This window comes from Onychostruthus taczanowskii, unplaced genomic scaffold (genome assembly GCF_017590055.1).
Source record: "Onychostruthus taczanowskii isolate IOZ18803 unplaced genomic scaffold, ASM1759005v1 scaffold1, whole genome shotgun sequence".
Lineage (NCBI taxonomy): Eukaryota > Metazoa > Chordata > Aves > Passeriformes > Passeridae > Onychostruthus > Onychostruthus taczanowskii.
Genome location: NW_024496525.1, coordinates 31433920 through 31452768, shown reverse-complemented (window position 1 = coordinate 31452768; position 18849 = coordinate 31433920). Strand labels below are relative to the sequence as shown.

At 39.5% G+C, this 18849-nt stretch overlaps 1 protein-coding gene across 4 annotated transcripts in view; it reads left to right on the top strand.

Moving 5' to 3' along the window:
- The first annotated feature begins 10512 nt into the window (after window positions 1-10512).
- Window positions 10513-18849, top strand: part of PPP1R13B (protein phosphatase 1 regulatory subunit 13B) — a 70331-nt gene continuing 61994 nt past the window's right edge. Inside the window, exon 1 of one of the 4 annotated variants that reach the window (XM_041422103.1) lies at window positions 10513-11371. In XM_041422103.1, coding sequence (XP_041278037.1) covers window positions 10568-11371 — 804 coding nt within the window. In that variant the 5' untranslated portion in view covers window positions 10513-10567. The remainder of the gene's footprint in view (window positions 11372-18849) is intronic. The other 3 variants (XM_041422017.1, XM_041421931.1, XM_041421837.1) reach the window with 3 other exon arrangements.

The following is an 18849-nucleotide window of genomic DNA, read 5'->3' as shown; positions in this document are numbered from 1 at the left end:
CCTTGGAGCACACTTCACTGCACTTTTAGGTAAACCTCACCTGCTTCAAGTCTTAACACTTGTATCTGATTGCTTTATTTTCTAGTAGGAAAAGAAAGTACATATGGGCAGCAGTGTCTGGGTTAGAAAAATGAAAATTTCTACTGAACAAAAGGCATATGCAACTGGTTCTTCCATTGCTGCATTTCTGTCAGGAATTTCTATGAAGGCTACAGAATATTAATATTCCCTCCTTTGTGATCCTCAACACAAACATCTGCAAAAGCCAGAGGAAGTAAAACTGGTGTTTATGTTTGAATAGATGTTTTGTTTTGGTTTTTTAATTGAGTAGCATACAGAAGGAGGAAATTCAGTCAGTGGCTGACTCGAAAGCAGAAATCAACACACCCATAACATGTAAACCTGTAGTACTATCTCTATACTTCCTGCTTCTCTATCCTGAAGTAATGTAAAACACAATAGAGGAAAGCAAACTAAGGCATTGTAAGAGCCATTTCATATCTGTGAGGTGTGGAAAGAGTAATCAATTTTCATTGCAGCAGTAGCACCTGGAGCATAGCCCTAGGTAGACAAACATTTCAAGGAGTACCCACCCTCGAAGTGAATACTCTTATTTTAGAGTAGGTGCCTTTCTTTTTAGTAATTTTGCTAAGTTGATTTCCAAAGCTAACTTAAAACAAAAATATTTTCTTGTTCCAGGTAAGTATCTAAACAGACAATACTCAGCTCTTGAACAAACTCATTTGCTATGTAAATGACTATGTAAGATTAGGACATTAATCCATGGATGTAACATTCATCGTGATTCACAACTAAACTGTGGTGAGGGATATGCTTACTGCACATTGATGGATCATGTTGCTTTCCTTTAGCTGCTGCCTCTTTATATTGCTGACATTTCTAAAACAGGATTGCATATAAACTTTATGTAGTAAAATAGTTAAGCAACTGCATTCTTCATTTGTTGCCTGTGATGAGGCATCAGCAGTGACAAAACCTGTTCACTACCTTTACCATGTTAGTGAAACAACAAACATCTTTAGGGGTTGAAGGACCTCATCCAATTACTGCAGCAAACTTTTGACTACGTTTTGCTGTGGCACTGGTAACTTTTTTTTAATAATCAATACAGAACATGAAAGCTCAGCAGTAGGTAACTGTATTAATGATGACAATGCTAATGCAACAGGTCTTTTTACAGTACAAGTACTTCTGTATTTGCCCCTCCATGCCGGGTCTTACTTGCAACTGGGATTACATTTTGGAGCTTGGAAATTTCTAGAACATTTCAAGTTCTGTCCTATAGTTAGGAATCTCAGAATTTCTCCTGCATGCTAATAAAGTATGATAGAATACTCTAGGGGAGCAGCAAAATAAAGTCAGAGCCAAGGAAACATTAGTCACAAGGCCCAACCTACTTAACCTCCTTAATGGCTAACTTGGAAAAAACCCAAATGTGTATTCATGTTAATTGGGAGGATGAGTAAAGCTGCAGGAAATGACCCAAAGTAACTAAAACAGCTGAACAAGTCTCCTGTTTATCTGAATCATGATAGCAATCCAGTGTTTGTAGTACAAAGAGCTGGTAGATACAGAGCTGCTATGTTGGTGTGTCTTGTACTTTCAGTCCTTAAGGAAGGAACAGTATCAGGTGCTTGTTAGACACAGGTGCTTGTGTGTGACATCACCACCAGCTGGCTGAACTGAAACAGAGGAAATCAATGTGTGAAACTTCTATTGTTTCATTCAAAGAAATCTCTGAAGTTACTGGGAAGGGAAGAATAGTGAGATGGAGAGTCCCCGAGGCATTAAATATGTTAGTTAACAATTCATTAAATGGAGGAACAAGAAGTGACATGATTAGTGCTTGAACAGCAAACTTCAAACTATAATTCCATGACCTTTAGCAACTAACATTTAGCAGCTAATATTTTTAAGAACATAAAGCCACATGGCTGATTTGGTAATTTATTAAAATCTCATAAATAAAGACAGTCTTATGTAGTCTACTCCACTGCTGCAGGCAAAGTACTTGGAAATAATTATTCTGTCCTAATCCAAAACGAACTGACCACCACAAGAATGGATGATTTCGAGGTTTTAATGAAATTCTGTCTTTGGTTGTGGTTGAACAGTATGAGTACTCTGGCGGCTACACCAGCTTGTGGAGTTTGCACCCTTACACTGCAGTGCCTTGCTCCTCATAGTTGTGTTGATATAGTTATTTGTGAATCAGATCAGGTGATTTTGCATAATTTTATGGGGTTTTCCCCCCTCTAAAATAATACAAAAGCACTTGTTGGATTTTTCTTCCATTTTAATTTGGACCCATCTGATTCCATTTACAGCAAAGCTGCTTTATAACTAGGTGATAGCACAGCAGTTGAGAGGGAAGGGGGGTTGCAGAAAAAGGGCAGAAGAATCAGAATTTCTATCCTCCCATTTACTCAACCAAATTCCCTAAGTTGTTGTGTCCCTCATAACAAGGCAATGCAAGGTTCCTCCTCATCCGCAGCTACACACACGATCAAAGCAGTGTCTCTCCTGGAAGAGCTGCCATCAGTGTCAACAGCTGGAACGATAAAAAGAATGCACAACTCCACCCTGTACAGAAACCAGGAACGACAGCTTGTGCTCCAGCAAAGGCAGAGCCTTGCTTCCTTCCTCTGGGACAGCACATCGCTTGCTTGAGTTTATACTATCACTTAATTAATTGGGACAAATGGACAAACAAATAGGGAACAGGGAGAACAACTACATGATGATATCCTAATGCTCAGTACTAGCAGGAAGAATACTTTTACTTATAAAGGATAAAATTGGTAGGGGTTCATCAAATTTTATTATTGGTTGTCATCAAATGAAAATATGTTTAGTTGTTACGGCCTTCTAAAGGATCGTAAAGGAATGGTTTTTAATTGATATGACCTTTAACTTTTATATCCATATCATGACAGTACCTTCAGTGATCTGCTGGGAGAGACAATAGAGATTTCTTCAGAGCTAATGAAGTGTGTTTGATAGGAAATTATAATGGGGATTATGTGGGTGGTAGAACTAAGAGCTGTATACTGAATGAATCCCATCTGTGGTGACTGCTGCCTACGCAGATTTTTTTTTTCTACAGTATTAGTTGTAGTCTTCATTTCTTGTTTTAACCTGTTGTGTTTAGCATGCTTTTGATAATATTAAAGAATTGCTGCAATTAAGGGGGAATTCTTTAGGTATGAAGTAGAAACTGTTGTGAGGCATTTCATATGGAATGCTGTGTAAACAAGCAAACTGGCAGCAACTAAACAGAAAAGAAGCAGAGTATTATGGGAGGAAAAAGGAAGGATTAATAGTGGACTAGAATGTGAACAGGCATTTGGTAGAGGACCAAGAATACATGGAGCGATACCCTTTTGGGGGAAGTCTAACCAAAAGCATTTCCACTTTTATAATTAACTCTATTTTTTATTTTGTACATATAAATGTTTCAAGTGATGATTTTTCAGCACTATTATTGACTTCTTACTCATGATGCTTCAGATACACCTTTTAATTTAGTGCAGTTGTACAGAGAAATAGCTTTGTTTAAATTCTCTTAAACCTGACAATTCTGTCCTTATACCCTTGATGTTGTATTCCACATATCACATACAGCTTGAAAAGAAAATTCCTCTGGTCTCATTTAGGATGTCTAGGCACTTCTTTAAAATAATGAGCTAAAATTTAAATTCTGCATTTCTTTCAGTAAGCTAAGAATTTGAGTCATACCATTTTTAACAAAGGACCTGACTCTTGGTTTAAGTAAACACCAAGACATAATACTGTTCAGCGTTCTTTGATTTAAGTAATTCTTTTGGAGTAATGCAACTAGAAAAGGAATCTTGCAAAAAATGTTTTTACTTCGCTTTCAAATTACATATTCTTATTAATGCTAACTATCACACCTCCTTTTAAATTAAGGCTAGTGCATTAAACATGTACTCAGACCTTTCTAGAAGGAAGAAAGGCAGAAGGCAAGAAAAAAATTATTCCCATAGGAACTGGAAGAAATAGAAAAAAGATTACAGTACCTTGTGCTGTAGCTTGTCCATTTACAGAACAGAAATACTGGTTTTGAATTTGAGACATAAACAGTAGACAAACTTTAAAGTAGTATCTAATCATCCCCCAGCAAGTAGGTTATTATTGGGTGTACTCCTCCGTGATGAACACACTCCTTTCCAGCCTTCTAAATATTCTCAGGTTCAGCTGCATACTGTGGTATCTTCTTTGAATAAGTCAACCTAAAATAGATTCTAAACACATACCAGTGATACATTTTCTACTGTCACTATTTCTAGAGCTTTTCACTGAATATTTTCAATAAGGTTCCATCAATGCCCTACACAATTCATCTGCTTCTGCTGTTGACATTCTTCTGCTTACGCCACTAAGAACTGTAGTAAACCTTGTTGTAGGATCACAGTAGTAAAAAAATATAAAATTATTCAGAAATGTATTTCTGCAAGATTACAAATCAGGGCACTTGGAAACAGAATCAACTTGTCTCAATAATGTTGCTGGGGGAAGAATATTGTTGCTTTATGTGGAAAAGGAATATTTACAGAAACAGAAGGGATGAACCTTAAGCATTAATAAGGCATAAACCCATTATTTTCATAACATGCAAAAATCATAATTGCAAACGTTAGATTACATCTGCTGGTCAGATTATCTGAGTGCAGATGTTCTTCTATTAAAATGCACTACTAAAATAGTGTTTGTGACTGAAAAACTCAGATTCACAATAAATTGCATATACCTGTATAGAAGACAGTCATGCTTTGACAATTTTTGGTAATCAAAAAGTGGTAATTTAAGGTAGTGTTTATATGTGTATCTCTATCTATATAGATGTATATGAGAGAGAGAGTGCAGAAATGTTTTCCATAGAGATGCATGTTAAATCAGAACCTGTTTCACATCTGCAATGGTGTTTTATTTAACAGATTTAATACTCTTAGTCTCTTAAGGGGAGATTTACCTAGTGTATTCTAATCTGTAAAATCTGTGATAAGTACATACAAAAAAAAAGGTCAAGAATGTTATTTCCAGTAGTGTAGTCTTAATAATGTAGTTGTTTAAATACTAAGTAGAAACAGATAAGATTTTGGGTTTTTAAAATACACATGTAATTTCATTTATAATTTTTTTCTTCTACTCTATATGAACATTCTTCTGCTCAGAGGCATGTTTTCCTCTCTAAGCCTCCTTTGCACATCACTTTGTCAGTAATTGCTAGAAAATACCTTTCAGAACATCCCAGACTTCAGAACTGAGCAGAGGACTTTCCCAATCTGCCCTTCCATGCTGCAGTCCTTCAAGTTCACCCACGTCCAGGTTCAACAGCAGGAAGCAGGAGCTTCGTTACATGATACCCTCTTCATGTTTGTTCTTACTAGATCTGTTTGCCTCAAGAAAAGTAACTAAGAAAAGGAAAAATTGTAGTAGGAGATGCACGTTTCAAATTGGTAATTACTGGGTTTGAATATTGCAGTAATACAAATCTAAAATGAAAACAAACCTGCATTTGATACAGTAGTAAGCAAAAGAAAGAAGATTGTTTTCAATTATATTAAATAAGTAGTTGGCCATCTAAAACAAAAGAATGGTGTGGTTAATAAAAAAGTTGAAGACTAAAAACCTAAAATTTTTGCAGCATGAGGGAAAAACTAATCATGTGTCACAGAATTCTGCATTAGCCTTTTAGCTGAAAGAGAAAGTATTTGAAATCCCTTCGCACAGAAACTGTAAAAAACACTTAAGTGTTTTTTAAGTGTAAAAAACATTTAAGTCATAGAAGAGATACATGAGAACAATTTTAGCCTTCCAGTAACAAATTAAAAAGCTGGGCTCAATCTTAAAACATGGCCTGGCATTTTCCCCTCAGATTAACCAAGTGGTACACCCAAAACACAGAAGCGCATAAATAAAAGAGGACTAAAGAGTGAAGGATTGACTGTCCCTAATTAATGTTTCAACTAATGACCCATCATCTGGCTCATCTCAGATACTTGCACTCATCATGGGCATATTGAAAATTTCAAGAAAAAGGATTTTTATAAAGAAACATCCTGACAGCTCAATGGCTATAAAGCCTAAAAGTACAAGCAGAAAGAAATCTCCCAGGACATTAAAGTTTTTGTTTTCTCCACCTCTTTGCATATGGTTAATGGCTTCCTTGTTATAAATTACAGAGGAGCAGAATGAGATTTTCCACCTATAAAGTTGGTGGCATGTCATCTTACAGGACTGTGTCTTCTGTAGCTACAATATAAACCAATACCTTTTAGTGCAATAATTTTATGAGAGCTGACAGCACACAGTCCCAATAAGACCACAGCCTTTTCCACTAAGTACGTGCTTTTGCATCATGTGTATTGGATTAAGTATACAATTTCTGTGATTGTTTAAAGAAATTACCTCTAATCCACCAAATGCAGGGCTGCAACTCATGACATACCAGACACCCAAATCCCAGGAAGTGCACACAGCTATGCTACACACACATAATGCTTCACTCCTGCTTTAATTGGTACACTTCTCAGAATGATGCACTGAGTGCTGGGCTATGGAGACTTCAGATCATGAGTCATCTAGTCCAGCATACATTACTTTAGAATATTATAAGGCAGTGATGAAAAAGTATCTTTCTCCTGTTCACGTGTCTTAAATAATGTATACCAAACAGACATCAAAGTGTTTCCTTTAGGTTATTATTTGTAGTTTATTTATCTCTGAACAGGTTTGGTGGGGTTTGAAATGCCTTGGCTGCCTGTGAATTCAAGCATGGCAGCATATGACTATTGTTCACTAGGAGCACTTTATGGCTGCAGCCTTAGCAAGTCAATGTGATTCTGGAATGAAAGGCTACTTAAGGCCACAGTAACAAATATACCTTTCCTTTACATATACACTTCTACTTTCCACTGTAATTCAGTAAAGAGTTTAGGCTCCTGCTGTGAAACTCCCCATGAAACATTCAGTCTTTTTGTTTGTATCATCTGTTACACAGCACTGCACTGTAGCCCCCCCTTGCCACTGCCTGGCAAGATAGAAGTACTTCTGTCATTCAGCTTCTTAAATTGCTTACCTACTGAGAGTGAGTTCCTCCTGCATTACAGCAAATGTAAAATACAATTTTTGAAAGGAGAGTTCTATTCTGTAATAAAGTAGTCTACTTATTCATTTAGCAAAGAGACATAATTTTCTTTAAATACATGCAAAAACCCACAGTGCTCCTACCCATACTCACTTTTAGAGATTGTAATGTGCCAGTTATGAGGGAACCCATCTGAACTGTAGCCATCCAAAAGTCTGCTCCTCAATCAGAGCCAGTCATCCAGGCTCCATCCTAAATCAATACAGAGATAGGCACCTTCAAAGACCAAGAGATTGAGATAGTGGGATGAGTATCTCGAGGTGAATGAATTACCTGCAGAACTGCCTCTCTCCCCTCCCCATCCCGATTTATCTGTAGAAGCAGCCTCAATGAGTGATTGAAATGACACACCTAACTCCTACCTTAGTAAAGTTGGATCCCACCCTAAGTGTTTGACCTCTGACACTGTTGCTGGCTATAAATAGCAGTATCTGTTATTTAAAATAATACCACATGAAAAAAGTGTTACATTAATTCAAAATTATTTTCCTGTGACACCTCTAAAGTGTGAAAATATTTTCCTATGCTCTGGAAAAGCATCTTAACAAGTGAATGCAAAACTGGAGAACACTTGGATCTCAAAAGGTAGGAAAGCTCATTTTCCTCCTTTTGTCTATGCATAGAAAAGAAGTAGGAGAGATTCAGACATATTAGTTTTTAAAATTTTAAAATCATGTACATCTGAAAATCTTGCTAGAAGATACTTAGAAAACACAAGTAGCATTCAGAATTTCTGCAGGAGTGCTCCTGAAAATTTTATTAGTCTGCCACCTTTATCTTTGGGACTCTCTGCTTGTCCTAAGAAAAATAATGATCAAATAAGAGGCCTGGCAATTTATTAACAGAAGTTAAAACTCCTTTTTTCAATAAACCTAGGTTAAATACACACCATGTTTTGGTCATTTTTTTTCTATGTACCCATAAATGCCAATGTTTAGCAAAACACTAAATGACAGTTTTTGCATTTCCATCAAATTTCAGTTTCTAGGTAAATACGACTTTTGCACATCTCAAAAACTCACCATACCATAACCAATAAGCAGTAATTCTTCATTTTTTTAATGTAATATGAGTTCAAAAACTGTGTGTTAAGCTACAGTGGTTTCAATTTGTAAAGTTAAATAGAATTGCTGAGGTTTTTTAAGAACCAAGAGGAGAACAAAAGGTATTTGTATAGCATGTTTTAGTATTTACACCAACAAATGAGCACAAACCTTTTCCTTTAGAAAGACATTGACAAAATTAGAACACCTTTCACAAAGGAAGCAGATTTTGAAGCAAGTAATTTGGGTTTAGTACCTCTGGCTTTATCTACTTCCATAACCATATTCTCTTCCCTTATCTTCTTAGGCATTCCCCAAATCCTGACTGCTTTCATGCAACCTCAGTTATCCCAGAAAGGCAACTAAGTTGTAGATATCACGGGCCCCTTGGGCCAAGCACCATAATTTCTACAAAACTGGATAAATCATTTGGTATGGAAATGTATGGGCAATGGGGGAAAAAATTCTACATTATTACAAGTGATCATTTTCCTGCTCACAGTAAACAGATTTCTAGTCATAAGTTGGAAGCAGAAAATTTTATAAAGGCTGTTTTGTCTCTTGACTGCTAAGAGAGTGGTTCCCAAAAAGATTTTTCTGTGGGAGAAGTGTTAAATAACTTCCCATGCTGCAGGTAGAATTTTAAGTATTATACTTGGTAAATATTGGCTAATTTTTTTTTTCTTTCTGCATTTTAATTTTTTTTTCTTTCTGCATTTCTATAGAAAAATTGAGATGGGAAGAACTGAGACAAGTGCTGTTTTCAAGGGAAGCAGAAATAGGAGTAGGAGCAGACTTGCAAATAAAGTACATACTCTACCTTTTGAAGACATTTCCTCCTAGCCCTCAGTATCCAGTCTGTCTGGTTGCTGCACTGGCTGAACCTTCATCTGCCAAAAGCAACACAATGACAAACTTTTATACTACAGGTCATTATTCCAACAGAGGAATTGCGTGGAGGAGTGTCTACATCCCACTTTTCATTTGTAGGTATTCCTGCTGTTACAGTGATAGTGGGAAAAGTAATAGTGGGATAATATTTACAGTGTTTTATTTTTTGTTATTATTCTTGAATGCAGGGAAATGTCAGCTATCAAGTATACCTGGAAAAAAAATTGTAGACCATTGTTTGAGAATTGCTGGCAATGAAAATTAACCTAGTAAATGAGAAAGACTAATTTTTATAGAACAAGTGTGACAAAAGGTGCACAAATCCCTTGGTGTTAGAATTTTAGAATTTCTAATTTTAAAATTAAAATTACTGTAAGTAGTAAGAGGACAAATAAATTTCTATTAATTCCTCTTATTTTGTTTATTAAAGTTCAATATTAATTTGATGAAGATAAATCACTCCCCCCCTTTTTTTTTAAGACAGATGACCATGAGCATTTTAGAGCCTGTTTCAGCCTAGCTGCAGGGTTAATACCCTTCTGAGCAGATCTTGGAGTTCTGTATGGGGTTTGAGTAACCTATTTCCAAAGCTCTGTGTGTGAGGTGGAATCACAGTCTACAAGAACCTGAGGATGATATTGCTGTGATTGCCAGCAAGTAGCACTCCAACTGGTACTTGAAAAATAGCATTAAACTGGCAAAGCACTGTCTTGTGATGCGAATAGATTTTCCTTGTAGGACTATTTTAGTAAAAGAGGCAGAGGCTTTGACCTGTCAAAAAGCTGACACCAGAGCCTGCAAATGCACTGAGAAGGATACACAGTGAAATCTTAAGCATGTATATATTAAGATAATTTACACTATTATCTGTTACAGAATCTTACATGAATAGGTTATGCTTACCATACAGGCTCATACATTAATGTGAGATTATTATGCTATTACCACTTACCTTCAAAGACTTACACAAACGTTATCTAAGCTCCTCAAAAACTTGCCAAGTTAACATTTTTTTCCCACTCCTAGCTGAGATCTGTCACGGTGTTCTGCAAATAAAGTAACAAAGACTGGAAACCAGCCATTTTTCAGAAGCAGTTGGAGTGCTGGGTAGGTCCATGTATGCTGGAGATTAGGATTTAAGACTCACAGCAATATGAAATTTGTCTACATCGCATGTGTTGCAGTACTAACATATGGTGATGTTTTGACTTCTAGATGAGCTTGGCTTCTTCCAAGCTGTTAACTTTCATTTTGCTGTTGTAACTCTACAGAATGAGAGACTATAAAATGAAGGAAACTGAACCTTACTTTCAAACACGAGACCAGATCTCATGAGTCTGACATCAGGACAAAAATACCTTTCCCCTCGTGCTGCTACGCGGAGTTTTGTACATCACACATTTCACAAGGAAGGGACGGTGGAAGGAAGGTGACGCTAGGCATGAGCTATCCAAGGTGTGTTTCGGACCAGGACAAGCTGTCAGGAAGCCACCTCAGCTCAAAGGCAGAGGAGACCACCGACCCCCGTGTTACCGCCCAGCGTGCTACAGCGGCGGAGCCGCCCCGCATTCCCCGCATTCCGGGGGCAGAGAGCGCCCGGGGCTGCTGCCCCTTCCTCCACCGCCCGGGCCCGGGAGCAATGGACCGCGGGCAGCCCGCCCAGAAGAGGCGGCGCCCGCCGGGGCCGGGCCCGGGGGCAGGGCGGCAGAGCGCCGGGAGGAGGAGGAGGAGGAGGCCGGGCGGGCGAGAACCGGCGTGGCAAGCCTCACGCTCAGCACGGCGCTGCGGGAGCGAGAGGGTCCCGGCGGGAACGGGAGGCGGGCGCGGGTGCCGGTCCCGCATTCCCGGCCCGGCCCCGCGGTCACGTGCGGCCCCGCAGCGCCTCCCCGCGCGGCCCCGCCCCGGCAAGGAGGCGGCGGCGGGGGTTAACCCGTGGCGGGGCGGCGCGGGCGGAGCGGAGCCGAGCAGAGCAGAGCAGAGCAGGAAGCGCCCGGGGAGGGAGGCGGGAGAGGCGGCCGCGCTCCGAGGAGGAGGAAGGGGGTTGGGAGCCCGGCCGCCGTCGCCGCCTTCGCCTCTTCCTTCCGCCCGCTGCGCGGAGCGAGGCGCGCGGGAGGCACCTGTCACAGCCGCCAGGGCGAGCGCGGCGTCCTCCGCGGTGAGAGGCGGCGGCAGCAGCAGCAGCAGCAGGAGAGGCCCGGCGCAGCTCAGCGGGCCCGGCGCGGAGAAGGCTGCGGAGATGATGCCGGTGAGTGAGAACGGGGAGAGTTCGCGTCGTCGCTCCCCGGCCTGGCGCCGCGCTGCCGGGCGCTGGGACGCCTCGCCGTTTCCTGCGGGGCTGCCGGCGGCGGATTGAGTGCTCGGCGCCGCCGTCATCCCCGGGCCAGCCGGGACGGAGGGCTGCGGGGCTGCGGAGATGTCGGCGGGCTCCGTGCCGGGGGTGGGGCCGCGGGTCACCGGCGTCCCCGGCTGTGGGGGTGCACGACCTGACCCCGCCCCTCCACCCGCGGCGGCTGCACCGGCCGTGACAGGTCGGGGGCCGCGTCCCCCCGGGCTGTGGCGGAGCGGCGCCTCACGCACCCCGGCGGGGAGCGCGGGGGTCGGCTCCGGGTCGCTGCCGGCCGCCGGGGCCCGCCGTGAGGCGTGGGGGGTGCGTTGTGTTTGGGTGAGTGGGTGTGCGGGCGGTGTGTCTGTTTGTTTCGGGGTTTTCCACTCAAATCCCGATCCCTCGTCGCCTGGGTGCGGGGAAGGGCTGAACCGTCCCGGGGCAGGCGGCTCCGGCCCTCCTGCCGGGGTCAAGGGAGCGCAGGCAGCCGCACCGTGTCAGCTTGGTTCCTTCCTCGGTTCCTGTCACCGCTTTTGTGAAATCGTCGCTTATTTATCGAAGACAAACCCTTTCATTTTCCTGCAAACAACCTTGATTGTCTTCTGTGACTGAATCCCTGTCGGTTTCCTGCCCCCCGCTTCCCTCCCTTGTCGCTGTGGGCTGATGCAGTGGTCAGAGGAGAGTTGTTCCTGATGACTGTTCGTTTTATGACAGGATCCTCTGGGACGGAGTAATAAACAATCGCATTCCTTTTGCTGATTTCTTTCAAACTCTATTTGATCTCAAATGTGGCTTTATGAGATACTCCAATATAAGGGGCCATCTCCCATGTTTTCTCTAATTCTAGTAGAAATTAGCTTTTTATTTACAGTTCCTCTGCAGTGTTTGCAGTCGAAGCACTGCAGCAGAATGTTTCTGTGTGAGAACATTAAAGACATCTTTTACAAGATTTATTACTCTAAATTTGTTTCATGACTGAGAGGAGAAAATAAATAGCTCAAACTGGGTGTAAAATTTCAGATTGAAGAGTGCAGGTAGTGTTTAAAAGCCAGGTATTATGACAAGCTTTTTAACATCATGTGCGCTTTAACTTCCAGCTGCTGGGTGCCAAAATACTCTATTGATACGGATGAGAATTGCAGTGCACTGGGCATGTTAGAAACCAGCAGCAAAGTTCATGGAGTTAGACTTGTGCCATAAACTTATGGATGTTAGCATGCAGAAACAAAAACAAGGTGACAGCTTCATCTTCAATCTCAGCTTGGGTTATGCTTTACATTCATGAAATTCCTATTGAAAACCCAGCATGCCAATGACATGCTAAGTCAGAACAAATGTATTTGCTTCCCATTACTAACCCATGTGTGGGTTTCAGGTTAACGTCAGAACTTGGGTAGTACAGTGATTGACTTCTTAGAAAGTTTCTTTTTACCTATTTGAGTGTTTCTGCCAGTGTCTTGTGTTACCTTCTTGCTTGTTCAAATGTGGTGGTTGTTTATATTTGTTGGAAGGTGGTTGAAGATTCAGACTTTTTACTGTGTTTTTGAAACACACTTCAAAGCATTTTTAACTGACGGATGAATTTTAATAAAAACAAATTACCTTGCTATAGGGGTAGTATTGTTGCAGATTAGAGCTTAGTGAGTCCAAGTCCTAAAATAAAAAATATTTCATTTTTCTAAAGCCATTTTAGATGCTGTTGTGTACAGTCTATCAGTCAGGAATATGTATATTTAAATAAATATGTATATTTAAATGGACTTGTGACAGTGCCTTCAGTCTTCCAGTTTTTCATCCCAGCTAGACAACAAGGGTGAAAAAAACCCAACTCCATTTACAGGACTCATCAATATATAATATCCAAATAATGTGAACATATGTCTGTAGAACTGGACCAAGTGTTTTAGGTTTTTACTAATTTTTTTGTATTCTGAGAATGGATAAGTTAGTGATCTAACTTTTTACCTTAGAGAATTCCTTGACTTTATATTCATGGAAGCTTTTTTTTTTTCCCCTAAACCTGTTGGATTTTTGTTTGTGGGTATTTTGGGCTTTGGGTGTTTTTTATGTAATTAGCAAAAGCATAAACTAGCAAGAGGAGAGATTTTAGTAACTAGTAGACTTACCTACTTGTTACAACAGTTCATCACCATAGTTAAAACTAAGTGTTAAACTTTTGTAGTTTCTTGAGATTCACATTTATTAGACTTGTAGTAATTGATTGGGGCCACTTTTGCACTGGTAATTTTTTGGCATTTGTACAACCATTTTTAAGAGTGAAGGGGTATCTGAAGTCCCTGTTTTTCTCCTTTGGTGTTTGTTGTGATTTTTTTTTTCTCCCCTCACATGGGGAACAGTGTTACTTCTCAGAGGTTTTTATCAATTACAGTTTCTTTTGTGAGTGGGATACTTCCCACTCTGTTCTTCAGCATCCTTTTCTTAGAAGGATTTTATTCATTATCTTTTTTCATATTGCATATTCTGGTTCTGAAAAATACAGAATAACTGTTCTTGGTCCTGAATGCAGTTGGGCTTGAAGAAGAATTCATGATTTAGACTACAGTTTTCTCACCTGGGTTTTTTTTCCCTTTGCTTTGCTGACAAGACATATCAATGGTAAACCCTTTCATTGCCTTCAGGAGATAAGGACTATGTGTATGATGAGCTCATGATGCTACACTGAATATCACCTCTGCTAAGTGTTCCTCTAAGTATGCCTTGACTAGAGGGATGTTTTTTCACTGAAAAGTAAAGGTTAGTCTTTCTTGCATTCTTGGAATAAAGTGTGCAAACATCTATGTGGTATTCCTTCAAAGAGGAAATCTTTTGGGTTAAAACAACCAGAGTTATATTTATTTGCAAAATTATTGTGAATAAAGCTCCCTTTTCAGCCACAAAATCTATAACCTGATTGGAGGAACCTAGTTATGTATATTTTTGTCTATTTGCCCCAGTAGAGAGACTTTTTTTGTGGTACTGTAGAGTTTGTGTTTGAAAGAGTATTGGAAAATTTTCCTTAAATAAGTATTATCATTTTTCTTGGGCACAAGGGTGCACACAAGAAAAAACTCACTCATGAGGAGCACAGTTTTCCCACTTATAAAGAAATAAAATGCAATAAGGAACTGATATGTTGGAAAAGCGTGTAACGCTTTCTTTTTTTTTCCTTAATTTTGGTTATAATTCTTTTCCAGCATGTGAGATAACACCACACTAAAGAACTGTGTAGAGTTTGTGTAATATCAATAACATGGTAAGAGAGGTGATGGTGGGTACTGTGTAAGAAATTGTGATGGATTGAATCTTTTAGGAGGAAGAGTTGGTATTGCCTGTTCTCCTAGCAGAGCTTTTCTGGTTTTGCCTTTTACTTGTGAATATCAGTGAGGTTGCAGCCATCATTCACATTTTTGACGGCATCTGAGGAACCTTATGAGACTTTTTGTGAGGTTAGAGTTGCTGGACACATCTGTGTGTAGGATCAGGTAGCCGTGATGGTTGTTTTCAGAGAAGGGAGAGTGGAAAGTTTGGAGTGTTTAGTGGGTTTTTTTCCTAATTAATTTTGTTGGACACTGCAAGTCTTCTCTGAAGATGTCCATGACTAAAGCATATTTTATGTTAGACTAGAGAATTTATATGGAAGCTCCTGACCTATGAAGATGAATAATATGACTGATAAAATACAAAGCAAAGATGGATATCTGCAGGAATTATTTTTCAATTAAGCTGGTGAATTAAGAAAAAGTGGGGGGTTTGGTGAACTTTTTGTTGTTTCGTTGGGTTTTTTGGTTTGTTTTAAAATGAGTATACACTTGTCCTCTGTTGGGTCTAAAACATTTCCAAAAAAGTCCAAAGTGGGCATTGTTTATTATATTGCTTATAATTTAAAACCAAAATATTCTTAAATCAGTGTTCCCTGTTCTCTTTCCTTAGGAAGGCTGCTACTGATATATTAAACATTGTAAAGGAAGATGTGTCACTTTAATACAATTAATTCAATATTATGAATTTTCACTATATTAATATGAGCAATTTTCAGTGATAAGAAGATAAAATATATTGTGATTAATTCAGAACTGTACAGTTCTCAGCAATACTGATATTCTTGTTTGCTGAATAAATCTGAACTGACTGTAGAGAATAATTTGCATGTTTATCAGCCATTATTAATGGAGTTATTTATTGCAACAAAGCTTAAAGGCCATTTCATGTTTTTTTGGATCATGTCACTATTTTTTTAGGTTGACAGAATATGGCCTATTCTGTGGTAAAAATAAGTTCATCATCTTCACCATGTCAACAAATGTACTATACGTGTGCTAGTCTGATAATAGAATATTTAAATATATTTATTAGATATGTGTGGGTCTGTGAAATGTATGAGAAATTGAGGGAAAGGATGCTCTCTCATATGTTAACATAGATGAGTTTGTTGTCCATTGCAGACTTCAGAGAAAATAACTGTTTGTTTGACAACAAAATTCCATTCCACCAGATTGATTTTTCTAAGCCAAGTTTCATATGAAATACATTATTTAAAAAAACCCTTGCTTATTCCCATATTTATATTTAGATGCATACAGCCCCCATTATGCCAAGAGTTGCCCATGGACAGAAAAAAGGCACTGTTTTTTTGTAAAGAATTTGAAGTCTGATGCTTGGTATTAAAATCAGTGCTCATGTTCATGATCTTTTTAAGTATCATGGAGATTCGATAATTTTTTATCTTTGTAAACTATAGGCATCTTTAAAAAGAAAAAATCTTTACTGAGAATAGAGATTTGAAGAAGGAAACAAATTATTGCCTGATTCAGGGAGTGGGGGGAAGGCGTCTTGCTCCCTTTCCCTCATGACTCACTGTTGGAATTTACAAGTCTTATGTGTTTGTCTAAATTAAAAGCTTAGTATTACCATACATTAATTACTAGCACAAGATAGCTCAAAATACTTAACCTCTTAAATGAATGTGTGAGCCTGGGATACAGGAGGTTCATTCCTGGGTCTGTATAAGACCCCAGCAAAAGGAGACTTAAATTTTTTTTTTCTTAAATTGAAAAATGATATTATTATATGATCCGAAACATCTTTGAAATCATTCTGCATTTATGAACAGTTTTTCTGTCGGCCTTGAATGTGGTGTCTCATTTGTTCTTAAATTGGGGTAAGATTTTTAAGTAAACAAATATTCTAAGATAGGAATTTTAACACTTCAGGCTGGTACATTTTTCTGGGAGTTGGGAAATCTGCCATTATCATCTATTAAACTTGAAAGCATGTAATAATCTTGAATGTGTTAGGCAATTTATCAGTGGAGTGTGCTCAATGTTTTGAGGTTCTGAAAGCAATTTTTTTATGACAGACAATAATAGAATTATATTGTGCAATAATAGACACCATCCTTCAGAAGCAGATTTGTGTGTCAAAAGCAACAATGGTACCTGGAGGACAAAGCATAAATTCTGTAATAACTCAAAGAATACGAACTGCCTAGTGGAGGGACAAAAAATTTTTTGAACTTCAAATTTCAGTCACTTTACTTGGATTTTAGGTCACCCTGTTATTTTTCTTAGATCATGCTTGGAACAAGTACATGTGCTGTCCTGGAGAGCAGGTTTATCACTGTGGTGCAGTAGGATGTTGGAGCAGCTGAATTCCTTTCTGGGCTGAGGTTTCACAATAGGGATGAGCTGGGTTAACCATTTCCTGCAGCTCTGGAAGAGGGCTGCTTCCTCTTCCTTGCTGCCCACTCCCACCACTGGCTGTGAATGGACTGCACTGCTTGTCTCAGCAAACCCGTCCAGCTCACTAGACGTGTAACAATAGCTGTATCCAAAGAGATTTGCAGAGATTGATGTACACGTGTGTGTGTGTATGTGAGTGCATACATGTACACGTGTGTGTATGTGAGTGTATACATGTACGTGTGTGTGCATTGCATTGACTGTTGTCCTGTCCACGTTGGTACAGGAGGGAACAGACTGCTTGGCTAAGAGTGATAACAGAAAAGGGGATGGGCAAGTGGAATCTCTCTCTTCAAGTATTTTTGTTTATTCAGTTTAGTTTATTGTGGAGCTCTACCCCAGGCAATATATTTTGAACAGGTGAGTAGAGCAGTGAGGTGAAGCTAAAGTCTCTGCAGTGAGGTAACGTTGTTACTTCAGAGATAAGTTATGGTTTCACCAGTTTCCACATCTTTATTGCGTACCCAGTAACACTTTACATTTTCTCTGAAATGGGAAAAAGTAAGGGATATTGGTTTTTTGGTAAAATATGTGGTCTTTGAGGAAATCTTGAGAAACAAATATGAAGTTGGGACACAAAAAAAATGGAAAACCAATAAAATTTAACTGGCAGTTGCTAGTCTATCATGGTTCCCCACCCCTCACTTTGCAGTAGTGCATTCCTTTTGATTTCTGCCCATTATTTCCTTCTTCTCTAGATTCATAGCGTATTCTAGCTTAGTTCTTTGCTAGTGGAAGTACAATTAAGATTTTTTAGTTTCCAGTTCACTGCTTTGCTTAGCAGCAGAATTCTATTTATGTGTGAAGAGTGTAGCTATAAAATACTTTATTTAAGGAATTTCAACTCCAGCAGGAAGCAATCTCATCTAAACTTGCATATGTTGCAGACACTGTATTTAACCCATGTGTCCTTATGTCTGTTTGACAAAAGGATTTCAGTGTTCGCATGATTAAACTTTTGTTTATAAATTGAGAATGGGGAAGAAATGGAGGCTTCAATTTTGTGTAGATGAAATGGATGTAACTGCAGGGGTTGCTGAAGTCCTGCATCCCTGCTGCCCCCTCTCTTGTATTGGGTCTCTCTGTATTTATCTGTTTCTGTGCTGAGCTGTTTGCAAACTCAGCAGGAAGTTGTTTGCCTTTACTTTTTTTTTTTTTTTTAATTCCTTTGTTCCTTTTGGTTTTTTTCCCTGGCAGATACTTCTCTGCCATCTGAGCGCCCTGAAAATGACTCAGTGCAGGGTCAGATAAGCACTGGAACCAGCCTAAAAAAGGGCAGAAGTGTGTAGATTGCAGGAAGGATGTAATCAGTTTTATCAGTTTAGGTTTGGATCTTGTAGCCTGAGATGACTCCATGGTGGTGAATGAATATGGGAGATGGATTCATACCAAAAGCATCTAGATCTGTGTCCAAAATGGCAAAGAACCTAACTTCCCTGCTCTCTGAAGTTAGAACAAGTAAACTGAGTTTCTAAGGTCTCTGCCAGGCTAATCTAGGAGAGTCTCTCCAGTCCCAAATCCCATGTTCATAAGCACAATGCATTGACTAGCATCTGAATTAATTCTGTGTTCTAATCTCTTGGGAGCCAGTTGGACACTGGGAGACCAGAAAGCCTTGTTCTCCTTAAATCCACAATGTGTTTTTCCAGACCCACTAAGGTG